The 13,135-nt window shown below is 42.1% G+C and overlaps 1 protein-coding gene across 1 annotated transcript in view; it reads left to right on the top strand.

Annotated features, from left to right (window-relative positions):
* The first annotated feature begins 1,326 nt into the window (after positions 1-1,326).
* LOC130293222 (5-hydroxytryptamine receptor 3A-like) overlaps positions 1,327-13,135 on the top strand; it is a 48,377-nt gene continuing 36,568 nt past the window's right edge. The window contains exons 1-4 of the mRNA XM_056541725.1: positions 1,327-1,390; positions 2,448-2,611; positions 8,071-8,115; positions 11,636-11,745. Of these exons, the coding sequence (XP_056397700.1) occupies positions 1,327-1,390; positions 2,448-2,611; positions 8,071-8,115; positions 11,636-11,745 (383 nt within the window). The remainder of the gene's footprint in view (positions 1,391-2,447; positions 2,612-8,070; positions 8,116-11,635; positions 11,746-13,135) is intronic.

Genomic DNA, 13,135 nt, shown 5'->3' with positions numbered 1-13,135 from the left:
TTATTGACTAATTATATATCTCACTATCTATCTATTTATATTAAACATTATGGCTGAACCTTACAATGTCTTTTGAAATAATAATCTTTGAATCACTTGGATATATCAATGCATTCCAAAGGTATAATCACATAAACTGACAGTGCTGAAATAAGAACAAAAAAAGTTACATCCATAAAATGACTACACAAAAATCCCAATTTTGCCTTCACTACTTATTGACTAAACAAGGGGAATAACTGCAAGTTGTCAACATTTTAGAAGAGTGAAATGAGGTATACATTGAACTATTCCAAATCCCCTCTGAGAGTTTTTAATAGAACTGCTTTGCTTGTGTGGTTTGGCAACATAGCAACAGGAATGTTTGCTCCTAGATTCCATACGGCTGACCAACTTGTAGGAAAGTCCCTACACCCACCAAAAAACAGGTTGTTCTCCTCTCTAAGATTAACATTGTTTGTCAGAATTTATAGGATTAAAAGGTTCTGGCAGGTTTGTTTTTGTTACCGGGTTATGCTTAGCTGTCTGGCTGGTCAGCTGACCTTTTGACGATAGAACCTGCTGGGTTGCCTATTTAACCTGGCAGTTTGCTCTCATTCAGTGCCTGCGAGAGAGTCCAACTCCTATAGCTAGCAATATACCCTGTTTGTTCTTGTTTACCCGGTATCTGTGACTTTTGGCTTTACTTCTCAACTTCTCTCTGGTATTAGCGTTTTTTTGTACTACTCCTGGTTTTGATGCGGATAGTGGACATTGACTTATTGTGTGTGTGTTAGTTATGCTTGTTAGTCTGTCTGCTCTCTACTGTACCCTGACCTGTGTCTGTATTATTGTAGTTTGTTGTGTTGACTGTTGTTTCCATCACTTATATAGGAAGGGATCGGCACTGTGGTTACGGACCCGCTGCCTAGGGCGGGTACAAAAGCAGGCAGGGACAGAGACTGTCAGTTAGTTCAGGGCTGCACTCTTTCCCTGCCCAGATGTGACAATATTGGAGCATTTTTTTTTGCCAAGACACCACAGAAAGCTATTGAAAATTTTTTGCAGAAATGTCTGTAAACCAGTCACAAATGGATACATAAATTTATGAATAATAGATAGAGAATACCTGCTTTAAATAATGCATTAAAATGAGAACTTGAAAGCAAGAGCGGTAGAAACCAAAGTATAAAATACATCCTGTGTTTAGGACATGTCTCATTTACTGGCGAGTTAATGGTCAGCTATCCAATAGATACACGTCAAGGCAGAGATTATATGATCTGATTGAAATTTTCTTCCTCACTACCCTCGATTTTCATACAGTTCTCTTACATAAGTACAATAATGGTGCAGGGCTGGATTCACAAGAGCTTATTCTGTCTTCTTCTTCAAATAACTTATGGCTCAGGTGAGTGAATTATCAACAAAAAAAAGTAGATTTGGATCTGCTGTCACATTTCCATTATCTGATATCATTTGCTGGAATAGTTTTATGGTACTTTATACATTTAATGAAGGTATATTGACAATAACAAGGATTGTATGCCTCAGATAACTGATACATTTGCTACACTGTTCTCTACATACCCAACGTTTACTGTGCTACTATATTCCTTTACTACATGTACTCTATGGCTTAGTGGTCACTAGCTGTACTATATTTACTGTACTGTTATCTACTTGAACTTTCTTTACCTGTTCTACATGTACTGGCTTGTTATTTTCCTGTGCTTCATCTGCAATGTACGGCCCTATATATACTATGCTGTTCACCTAGATAACTGCCTGTTCTATACAGCATTCTATTTATGCTACATGTACTGTCATTATCTTTTATTGGGTCATAATATATTGCTTCTATTGGCACCTGGTAAAGGAGGCTCCATTTGTATCATTATCATAAACGGTGCATACCATACCATACGTAAAATAACTTCAATCTTTGAAGGCTATAGAGACCATTGAAAAGGATATTTTACACTTGCTTTGTAGTTATTATAGTGCAAAACCTTTTTCTCCATATGTTTTTATTACAAAATGTTTGTGTTCTTCAGCATCTGTTATCAGTAAAGTTCATCAGAAAAGTAAGTCTTTGCCAGGCTATTTATCGACCTCTCTCTTCTTCTTCTGATCCAACTGTTTAAAGAGATGTATGACCAATTCAAAGGTAAACAATAATGTAGTCTCAAATCAGACTAGATGTATCTTCAGGAGAACAAAGAAAGGCTGATAAAAATCCTGTCGAGAATAGCTTCTCTGACAGACTTTACTAGTAACAAACTGTAGAGCACAAACGTTTCGAAAGTTGTCCATTGCCTTGTACATAGAAAATGACGAAACAGCTAATTTCGTACCTTTTTGCCTATGATGTAAGGATCTGATTCAGTTATTTACATCTGTTTTTTCTTTGGAGTTAACATTTTGCACATTTACTAGCATAGTACTTGTTTGTGTGTTTCTCATAGGAGACCAGAAAGAAAGAAATAGTACTGCAGATTCAAATTTGGCCCAAGTACGTCTATTACACTCTCTGTTAGATGGATATGAAAAGGATCTAAGACCTGTAAAGTACTGGAAAAATGGCACTACAGTGAATATAGATATAACAATATATTCAATTTTTGCAGCGGTAAGTACAGATAGTTGGATGCCTCCCAATGCAAACGTTCTTTTTATGCTGGACCTTTTATTAGTAATAATATAAATAGTAATAATCTAAATACAGGCACAAAATTACATATAATATAATGCTATGCAAGGCATATCACTTATCCTTACTGAGAGAGGTACAAGTAGTACTATTGCTTGCACCCCAATCTGACACCAGATGCCAGAAACTATGGAGAGGCAGATGCATAGGATGTCGCCACATTTTCTAGGTAATTAACTGGGCAGTGTTATTTAGTATGTACTGTACTGCCTTCCAGTGTCTTTTGGGAATCTCAAGGATATTTTAACACAATATATTTTTCCCAAGAAGGAAAATACACTGGGAGACATATTCAAAACTCTTTAAGTAAAAAATGATGTGTTTCACGCCAAAATTTTGGCGCAAAAAAGTTTTTATCAGATATTCAAAGTGTTTTACATTAGAATAAACCAAGGTTTGCACTACTCACTCCAATTTAGCAAAACTGGGCATGGTGATGTTTTACATAACATTTTGAAAGGGTGAGAGTCCAATTTACATCCAAAAATTTCCCACCAGCTCTTTGCTAGTGTAGAAATCACAAAAATTGTTGTTTTTTTCCTTTTGTGAAAAAGTGTTATTTATTCAATTATTGAAATATAAATATTAATTATTGGCAAATCTTAATATTTTTTTTCCATGGTTACTGCACCTGCACTCCCATTTAACCCTTGGACATATTTTATCGACACAGTTATCACTTCTCTGGGCACTAGTGTCATGGATTATTACATGTCATGCTTCCATCAGAATTTTCCGTGATTTAAAAATTTGCTGTTTTTGGTGTCAAACTCAGCAGTTTTGACCCCACACCCCCAATTTTTTTTGGTCTCCAAACTAAAAAAAAAAAAAAATTAAAAATAAAAAAGGCACAAAAATGGACTATCATAGTGTGAATCATTGTGTGAACTGTGTCATCTATTCACAATGAAAACAATGAGGCATGTATTTTGGCACTTAGTATGTGCCGAATGTGATAAGACAACCTTTTTAAAAAAAAATTTAGGGACTCCATAGGAATATAGTCTGTCAATATATAGTAAATATGGGGCCAATATTCAAAAAGGGGTCAAATAGTTACTCTGGAAGCTATAGGTCTGTAGGCATAGGCGTGCGCAGCCTATTGCATTAGGGTGTGCACCCTAAAGCACAAACTCACGCTGCGCGCGTGCATATATATATATATATATATATATATATATATATATATATATACGCACACAGTTAGTATAGTTCCCCCACATTAGGTGCAGTAGAGTTCCCCCACATTAGGTGCAGTACAGTTCCCCCACATTAGGTGCAGTAAAGTTCCCTACATTAGGTGCAGTACAGTTCCCCCACATTAGGTGCAGTATAGTTCCCCCACATTAGGTGCAGTATAGTTCCCCCACATTAGGTGCAGTACAGTTCCCCCTCATTAGATGCAGTTCAGTTCCCCTCCATTAGGTGCAGTACAGTTCCCCCACATTAGGTGCAGTATAAGTCCCACCACATTAGGTTGGCAGTATAAGTCGCCGCACATTAGGTTGGCAGTACAGTTCCCCCACATTAGGTTTGCAATACAGTTCCCCCACATTAGGTTGGCAGTACAGTTCCCCCATATTAGGTGCAGTTCAGTTCCCCCACATTAGGTGCCACCTAATGTGGGGGAACTGTACTGCACCTAATGTGGGGGAACTGTACTGCACCTAATGAAGGGGAACTGTACTGCACCTAATGATGGGGAACTGTACTGCACCTAATGTGGGGGAACTGTACTGCACCTAATGTGGGGGAACTGTACTGCACCTAATGTGGGGGAACTGTACTGCACCTAATGTGGGGGAACTGTACTGCACCTAATGGAGGGGAACTGAACTGCATCTAATGAAGGGGAACTGTACTGCACCTAATGTGGGGGAACTTTACTGCACCTAATGTGGGGGAACTGTACTGCACCTAATGTGGGGGAACTGTACTGCACCAGTACAGTTCCCCTACATTAAGTGCAGTACAGTTCCCCCACATTAGGTGTAGTATAGTTCACCACATTATGTGCAGTGCAGTTCCCCTACATTAGGTGCAGTATAGTTCCCTCACATTAGGTGCAGTATAGTTCCCCCACATTAGGTGCAGTATAGTTCCCCCACATTAGGTGCAGTATAGTTCCCCACATTGGGTGCAGTATACTTCCCCCACATTAGGTGCAGTACAGTTTCCCCACATTAGGTTGGCAGTATAGTTCCCCACATTAGATTGGCAGTATAGTTCCCCACATTAGGTGCAGTATAGTTCCCCACACATTAGGTGCAGTATAGTTCCCCCCACATTAGGTGCAGTACAGTTCCCCCACATTAGGTGCAGTACAGTTCCCCCACATTAGGTGCAGTACAGTTCCCCCACATTAGGTGCAATACAGTTCCCCCACATTAGGTGCAGTACAGTTCCCCCACATTAGGTGCAGTACAGTTCCCCCACATTAGGCTGGCAGTATAGTTCCCCCACATTAGGTGCAGTATAGTTCCTCCACATTAGGTGCAGTATAGTTCCCCACATTAGGTGCAGTATAGTTCCCCCACATTAGGTGCAGTATAGTTTCCCACATTAGGTGCAGTATAGTTCCCCACATTAGGTGCAGTATAGTTCCCTCACATAAGGTTGGCAGTATAGTTCCCCCACATTAGGTGCAATATAGTTCCGACATTAGGTGCAGTATAGTTCCCACATTAGGTGCAGTATGTTCCCCCACATTAGGTGCGGTATAATTCGCCACATTAGGTGCAGTACAGTTCCCTACAAAAGCAAAATAGACATGGAGGCCACCAGCATCTGGGGGTGCTACCTTCCTACTGGCAGGAAGAGGGGGTTGATTTGAGGGTACTACCTTCTTACTGGGGGGGGGGTTAATCTGGGGGTACTACCATCCTACTGGGGGGGAGGGGGTTAATCTGGGGGTACTACCTGCCTACTCGGGGCCCCAGATTAACCCCCTCCCCCCCTGAAGGAATGCAGAACCCCCCAGATTAACCCTATCCCCCCACCCTGTTAGAAGGTAGTACCCCCCTGATGACCCCCTCCTCCCCAGTAGGATGGTAGTACCCCCCAGTTTAACCCCCTCTCCCCCCTGAAGGAATGCAGTACCCCCTAGATTAACCCTATCCCCCCACCCTGTTAGAAGGTAGTACCCCCCTGATGACCCCCTCCCCCCAGTAGGATGGTAGTACCCCCCAGTTTAACCCCCTCTCCCCCCTGTAGGAATGCAGTACCCCCCAGATTAACCCTATCCCCCCACCCTGTTAGAAGGTAGTACCCCCCTGATGACCCCCTCCCCCCCAGTAGGATGGTAGTACCCCCCAGTTTATCCCCCTCTCCCCCCCCCTGTAGGAATGCAGTACTCCCCAGATTAACCTTATCCCCCCACCCTGTTAGAAGGTAGTAACCCCCTGATGACCCCCCCCCCCAGTAGGATGGTAGTACCCCCCAGTTTAACCCCCTCTCCCCCCTGTAGGAATGCAGTACCCCCCAGATTAACCCTATCCCCCAACCCTGTTAGAAGGTAGTACCCCCCTGATGACCCCCTCCCCCCCCAGTAGGATGGTAGTACCCCCCAGTTTAACCCCCTCTCCCCCCCTGTAGGAATGCAGTACCCCCAAGATTAACCCTATCCCCCCCCCTGTAGGAAGATAGTACGGTGCGCCAGATTAACCTCCTCCCCCCAGACCCAGTAGGCAGGTTGCAATAACATTCACTCACTCAGCGTGGTAATCCTGCGAACCGCATACCGTCACGTCACGCTCTGGGGCCGGCGTCCTTGAATACAGCGTGACGTCCTGATGGTCATGTGATGGCAGTAATGCGCCGTCACATGACCGGAGCAACTGAAGGTGAGCCAGAGCGGAGCGGGGCGGGGCACAAACAGGAGCAGGAGGCAGCGCTGTGCGGTGTGCTTGACGGACAGGCGCACCGCACAGCGGGGGGGCGGGGGTCTGGGCTGGTGAAGGACGGTCGGGCATGGTGCGGAGCGTCTTGGTATCACCCGGTGCGGGCCGTAACGCCACTGGATTAGGGTGTGCCTGGGCACACCCGGCACACCCCGTGCGCACGCCTATGTCTGTAGGTTTAACCTCTACTGTATGTAAATTGTTGGGAGGTTTTCTTAGAGACGCTATACTGGAGTATTGCCATGAAAGCAAATATATAACTTCACATTAGCATGGGTTTATGAGGGATCAGTCCTGTTAGCCTAACCTGATCCACATTTATAAGGAGGTGATTGGACTGGGGTGAATCGCTGGATATCGTATTTCTGGATTTTTCCAAAGCATTTGATACAGTGCCACATAAAAGGTTGGTACATAAATTGAGAATGCTTGGGCTGGTAGGAAATGTGTGTAAGTGGGCAAGTAACTTACTCAGTGATAGGAAACAGAGGATGGTTATTAATAGTACATGCTCTGAGTGGGTGACTGTTGCTAGTTGGGAATAAAGGTATCAGCATCAGAGAGGTCACTGTTACTAGTGCTGTACCACAAGGGTCAGTATTAGAGAGGTCACTGTTACTAGTAGGTATCAGTTTTAAACCTTATTCTTCTATATTTAATAATGGCCTCGTATTGGGATTGTACAATATCCCTTTTTTTGGGGGGATATTACGGTGTAAAGTGGTTAACACAATAGAGCACAGTGCACTATTGCAAATGAATCTGATAGATTAGAGGCTTTAGCAGAAAAGTAGCAGATGAAGTTCAACACTAATAAATATACGGTAAGGTACAAGGAAAGGGGAAATTCATGCCAATTTTATTTATTAAATGGGAAAAACCGACATGGAAAAGTACTCAGGAGTCTGGGTACTGGGTACACTAAGTGTAACTGTGCTCCATGAACACTGGAAAGGAAAAGTTTAGGCCATCAATTACACTGCATTATATTTGCCCATAAAGGGGATACAAGACACAAACACTTAAAGAACACAAAAAAGAACATTTCTGTCTGATGCACTTTCTTCAGTTTTCCACTGAAAACTAAAAAGATGGGTGCCTTTTTTCTATTTTCTTGCCAAAAACAGGTGGATAGCCCAATATTAGTTACTCTTGGAGAACCTCTTTAAATGTATATACCATACATCTGTATTTATTGATACTCCGTTCATACTATTTATAATTGTGCTGCAATTTGCTACATTAGTGCCCCCCATTGGAATTGCAGCTTTGCAACAGCTGGAAAGCTCCAGTGTGGATAACACTGTAAAATATGGTAAAAACAGCAAAATTCTAGTGGGATCTCCCAGACTTGCATTTCCATCCACTAAGAACAGAACTGTCATAGCAATCAGATATTCATGGATGCCTTGATGCAGATGTGAACAGAGTCTTATTTTGCTTCTTTTCTTGGATGCCATGTTTGTTTGTCCTTTGCAGGATGAGAAGAATCAGCTGGTGTCAATGTACTTCTTGTATAATCGGGTAAGAGACATCTATAAAATTAATAGTTAAGGTTAAAAAATAATTTTACCTTAAATACAACATGAAATTATTTTAGAACCTTGAACTTGTGTACCTATGGGATCTTGACATTTTTAAATTTATGGTCTATCATCTAGGTGAATAGTAGTGGGATGATGTTGTAGCCTAGCATGCATGCTGCCATTTCATCCAACTTTAGAAGTGGTATAGAAACAGCCAAGCACTATGACTTGGGCAAGAGGCTCCCATTCTTGCAATTGATGATGTTCCCATTGGTTGGTCTATCACTGAATTGGACTAGGACTACTGTAAATAGGTTATAGTTTCTGTAGACAGGAGATTAATGCTAATATTGAGCTCCAGTCTTTAGTTTAAAGGGGTACTCTGCCCCTCCATGCATGTCAACATAAATATTCAGAACACCGGGGTGCCAGCTCTTGAGGTTTCGGCAGGTCCCAGGGGCCGTACCCCCTGAAATCAGACATCTAGGGGTGGAGTACCCCTTGAATTTCAGATGAAAAATAGACACACGACTCTGTGGATAGCAGACTACAATTCCCATCATGCATTGCTGGCATCTATTTCAGGCTGTATTCTCCTGACTGCTAAAGAGAAAGTGCCCCCTCACTGCTGATCCTCTCACATTTCTTCCTAAATCTGCTGTTTCATAGACAAACAGCTCACCCTCCCCTCCTAGTGATATAACTGAGCATGTGCAACCAGAAAGCGAATGTTTAATTACAAGTCATAACCATAGCTATAAACTTCACATTTTAGGCACGTAAGTGGTTAGTGATTGTGTAAAACTTCTGAAAAGACTTGATGACTATATGTTGATGATTTTTATTTTGTATTGTATACTTTCAAATGGGATACAGCATCATATCTTACTTCTTGGGCTCATACACTTGACCTCATACACTTATGCTTTGTTGGACACAGATATGTGCAGTAAGTGGTGTTGAATGCCATAGTGCCACTTAATTTCAGAAGCAGGGTTTCCTTTCTTTTACAGGAGTCCCTGTTCCTGTATGTAGTTTCCATGGCACCTATACTGTCAGCAGAAGGTGCTACAGAAATTGCATCCAAGAGCAGAGACTCCTGAGAGGAGGAATCCCTGCTCCTATACTCACTGAGCAGCAAGGCATACAGTGAATATTTTCTGTGTCCAGCTCCGTAAAAGTGGGTAAGCCTTATGTATGGCTACTGAATTGCCACTGCCCTCCTGGCTGCACACATTCACTGGGCCGGGTTCCCTGTGCCAAAATCACATGTTCACTAAGGAAGTACGGAAGAAAATAAAATTAGGGAGGTATCCAAATTTCTTCTTATTGTGTGTCTGTGTAGATTCTTCCTGGATTTTAGTCTTTGTTTCACCAGAGACTAAAATCCAGGGAAGATTCTTGTGTACTTTCTACATATAACCTAAAATATATAGAGGAAAATGCAGGGAGATAAATCATTTCTGGTATTGGGACCTTAACAGAGTGGAAAATATTCTAGGTCCTTTAGTAAGACACACATGTAGCTATGTCCAAGACACCATAGACATCTTGGAACGTTCACCCTTAGGTCCACTACCAGACAGCACAATGGGGGGGAAGTTACTAAGTAAAATCCCACTTGCATTTGGCAGATTTATTATGAGGAACACAACTCTTAATAAATCTAGCTGTTTAGAGGCTGCCCAGTGTGCAGCACTTTATAATCTGTGGAAGTCTGTCCTGTATTCAGCTGAGACCACTGGTGGTCAGTGCCGCAGATGCCCAGTGGTTCGTTGTGTTTACTTGTACTTGTGGGATAAAGTGCCAAGCAGGGCCGGCTGCATTCCTTATCTGAGAGACTTTATAATCTATGTCATCTATGATGGAGCTTGCATAGATGTCATCTACAACTGCTAGATCTCTGATATAAATTGTAGTAAATCTGGTGGGTACTGTGGATACACCCAATTTTCACTGAGCCCCAGCTACTTTTGAAAATTGTTGCAGCTGGCATAAGAGGGCAAAAAGTAAAAAAAACTTTGTACAAACGGGAGGCTTGCACAAAAATTAAATAGGTTATAGTTTCTGTAGACAGGAGATTAATGCTAATATTGAGCTCCAGTCTTTAGTTTAAAGGGGTACTCTGCCCCTCCATGCATGTCAACATAAATATTCAGAACACTGGGGTGCCAGCTCTTGAGGTTTCGGCAGGTCCCAGGGGCCGTACCCCCTGAAATCAGACATCTAGGGGTGGAGTACCCCTTGAATTTCAGAGGCTACCCAGTGTGCAGCACTTTATAATCTGTGGAAGTCTGTCCTGTATTCAGCTGAGACCACTGGTGGTCAGTGCCGCAGATGCCCGGTGGTTCGTTGTGTTTACTTGTACTTGTGCAATAAAGTGCCAAGCAGGGCCGGCTGCATTCCTTATCTGAGAGACTTTATAATCTATGTCATCTATGATGGAGCTTGCATAGATGTCATCTACAACTGCTAGATCTCTGATATAAATTGTAGCAAATCTGGTGGGTACTGTGGATACACCCAATTTTCACTGAGCCCCAGCTACTTTTGAAAGTTGTTGCAGCTGGCATAAGAGGGCAAAAAGTAAAAAAAACTTTGTACAAACGGGAGGCTTGCACAAAAATTTTGCGTGTAAAATTGCATATAAATTTGTAAATTCTCAGTATTTTAAAGGGGTATTCCGGCTTTATGCATCTTATAAGATGTATGATCGCAGGCGTCCCGCTGCTGGGGACCCCCGCGATCTCGGTGCAGCCACAAGAATGCCCAAGAATGCCGGGGGCTGCACAAAGATCGCGGGGGTCCCCAGCGGCGGGACCCCTGCAATCATACATCTTATCCGATGCATAAAGATGTATAAAACCGGAATACCACCTCAATATCCCCTATGGATGGCATAGCGGCATGTCAACACATCTTTTAGAAAAAAGAAAACTATTTGAGGCCATGTTCTGTTTCTCTATTTGTGAGTTACATTTGTATCCTGTCCCCTCTTTCATTTTGTTTTTCCATGGTCAGCACTCCACTACACCTATTTGGATCAGGCATTTTTATTTAGCAGGAGACTGCATAAGGGTTTCCTCCTAGCATTCTCCCAGCCCTCTGACAGGGAGCACATGGTTTGTGTTAACACTGGTGTGGTGCTCTGTGGCAGCCATTGATGCTGTAGCACTTTGTCTGTGGGGTGGTGTGACCTGGACCCGGCGGCTTGGTCGGTCAGCTCTGGGGCTGCCTGGCCACTGGATCATTTCCCCTGTGGGTTTGGTGTCACGGTGGCAGTGGTTTCCACCCTGCGCTACACCAGTGTTAGTTTAGGGACCCAGATCTTATCAGGTGGCCTTGACGTGATGAGCGGGCTTGTATGTTTTGATCAAAAGATACACTAACAACCTGTTAGTTTTTGAAATTATGCTGAGAAGCAATATAGTCATAGTACAAGTTGGGGATGTGCGACCATGTTCTGTATCTCTACTTGTGAATAACATAGATGTAATTTTATGATGTTTTCTCTTTAGTACTGGACTGATGAATTTCTAACATGGAATGCTCTGGAATATGACAATATTACTGTAATTTCTCTTCCTTCTAATATTGTATGGGTCCCAGATGTACTTATCACTGAATTGTGAGTAAAAAAATTAAATAAATACAATGCATTCGGAAAGTCTTTAGACCCTTTCCCCTTTTTCCACATTTTGTTATGTTCTCCATCAATCTGCACTAAATATCCCATACTGAGAATGTGAGAATATAGTTTTTTTAAATTCTGTTGCACTGAAAGTTCCAGAGAGCACAGTAGCTTCCGTAATTCTTAAATCAAAGTTTGGGACAACTAGGACTCTTCCTAGAGCTGATGCCCAACTAAACTAAGCAATTGGGGGGGGGGGGGGGAGAGGGCCTCCTCATATTAATGGTTCACTTGTCTTATTCACTTCACTATTTCTATATTGTTTGGTGTATAAATATGATTCTGCACTGAACCATGTGCGCCGAAGAGCCCTTGGTAGAATTGTGACATATATCAGAAAAACTGAAAAAAAATGTAACTTATATTGCAGCATAACAGCTAATTTACAAATTTACACTGCAGGAACATTTTTTTTGATCCTCTGCTGATATTCTATATTTGCCCCCTGACAAATAAAGATCAGTCTATAATTTTAATGGCAGGTTTCTTTGAACAATGAAATTGAATAACAACAGAAAAATCCAGAAAAAAAACACATTTCAAAGAAATTATGAATTGATTAGTATTGGTGAATTATATATTTGATCCTCTATCAATCAGCAAGATTTCTGCCTCCCAGGTATCCTTTATACAGGTAACAAGCTAAGATTAGGAGCACTCCCTTAAAGAGAGTGCGCCTAATCTCAGCTTGTTACCCGTATAAAAGACACCTGTCCACAGAAACAATAAATCAATCAGATTCCAAACTCTCCACCATGATCAAGACAAAAGAGCTGTCCAAAGACTTTCAAGACCATCGCCAAACAGCTTGGTGAGAAGTTTACAACAGTTAGTGCAATTTTTCACAAATGGAAGAAACAAAAAATGACTGTTAATCTCCCTCGGCTGGGGGCTCCATGCAAGAACTCTCCTCGTGGAGTTGAAATGATTATGAGAACAGTGAGGAATCATACCAGAACTACATGGGAGGATCTTGTCAATGATCTCAAGGCAGCTAGGACTATAGTCATCAAGAAAACAATTGGTAACACACTACGTCATGAAGAACTGAAATCCTGCAAGGTCCCCCTGATCAAAAAAGCACAAGTGCAGGCCCATCTGAAGTTTTCCAATAATCATCTGAATGATTCAGAGGAGAACTGGGTGAAAGTGTTTTGGTCAGATAAGACCAAAATGGAGCTCTTTGGCATCAATTTAACTAGTCGTGTTTGGAGGAGAAGGAATGCTGCCTATGACCCCAAGAACACCATAACCACCGTCAAACATTAAGGTGGAAACATTATGCGTTGGGGGTGTTTTTTCTGCTAAAGGGACATGACAACTTCCC

This window comes from Hyla sarda, chromosome 10 (genome assembly GCF_029499605.1).
Source record: "Hyla sarda isolate aHylSar1 chromosome 10, aHylSar1.hap1, whole genome shotgun sequence".
Lineage (NCBI taxonomy): Eukaryota > Metazoa > Chordata > Amphibia > Anura > Hylidae > Hyla > Hyla sarda.
This window is presented reverse-complemented; position numbering and strand designations above follow the sequence as displayed.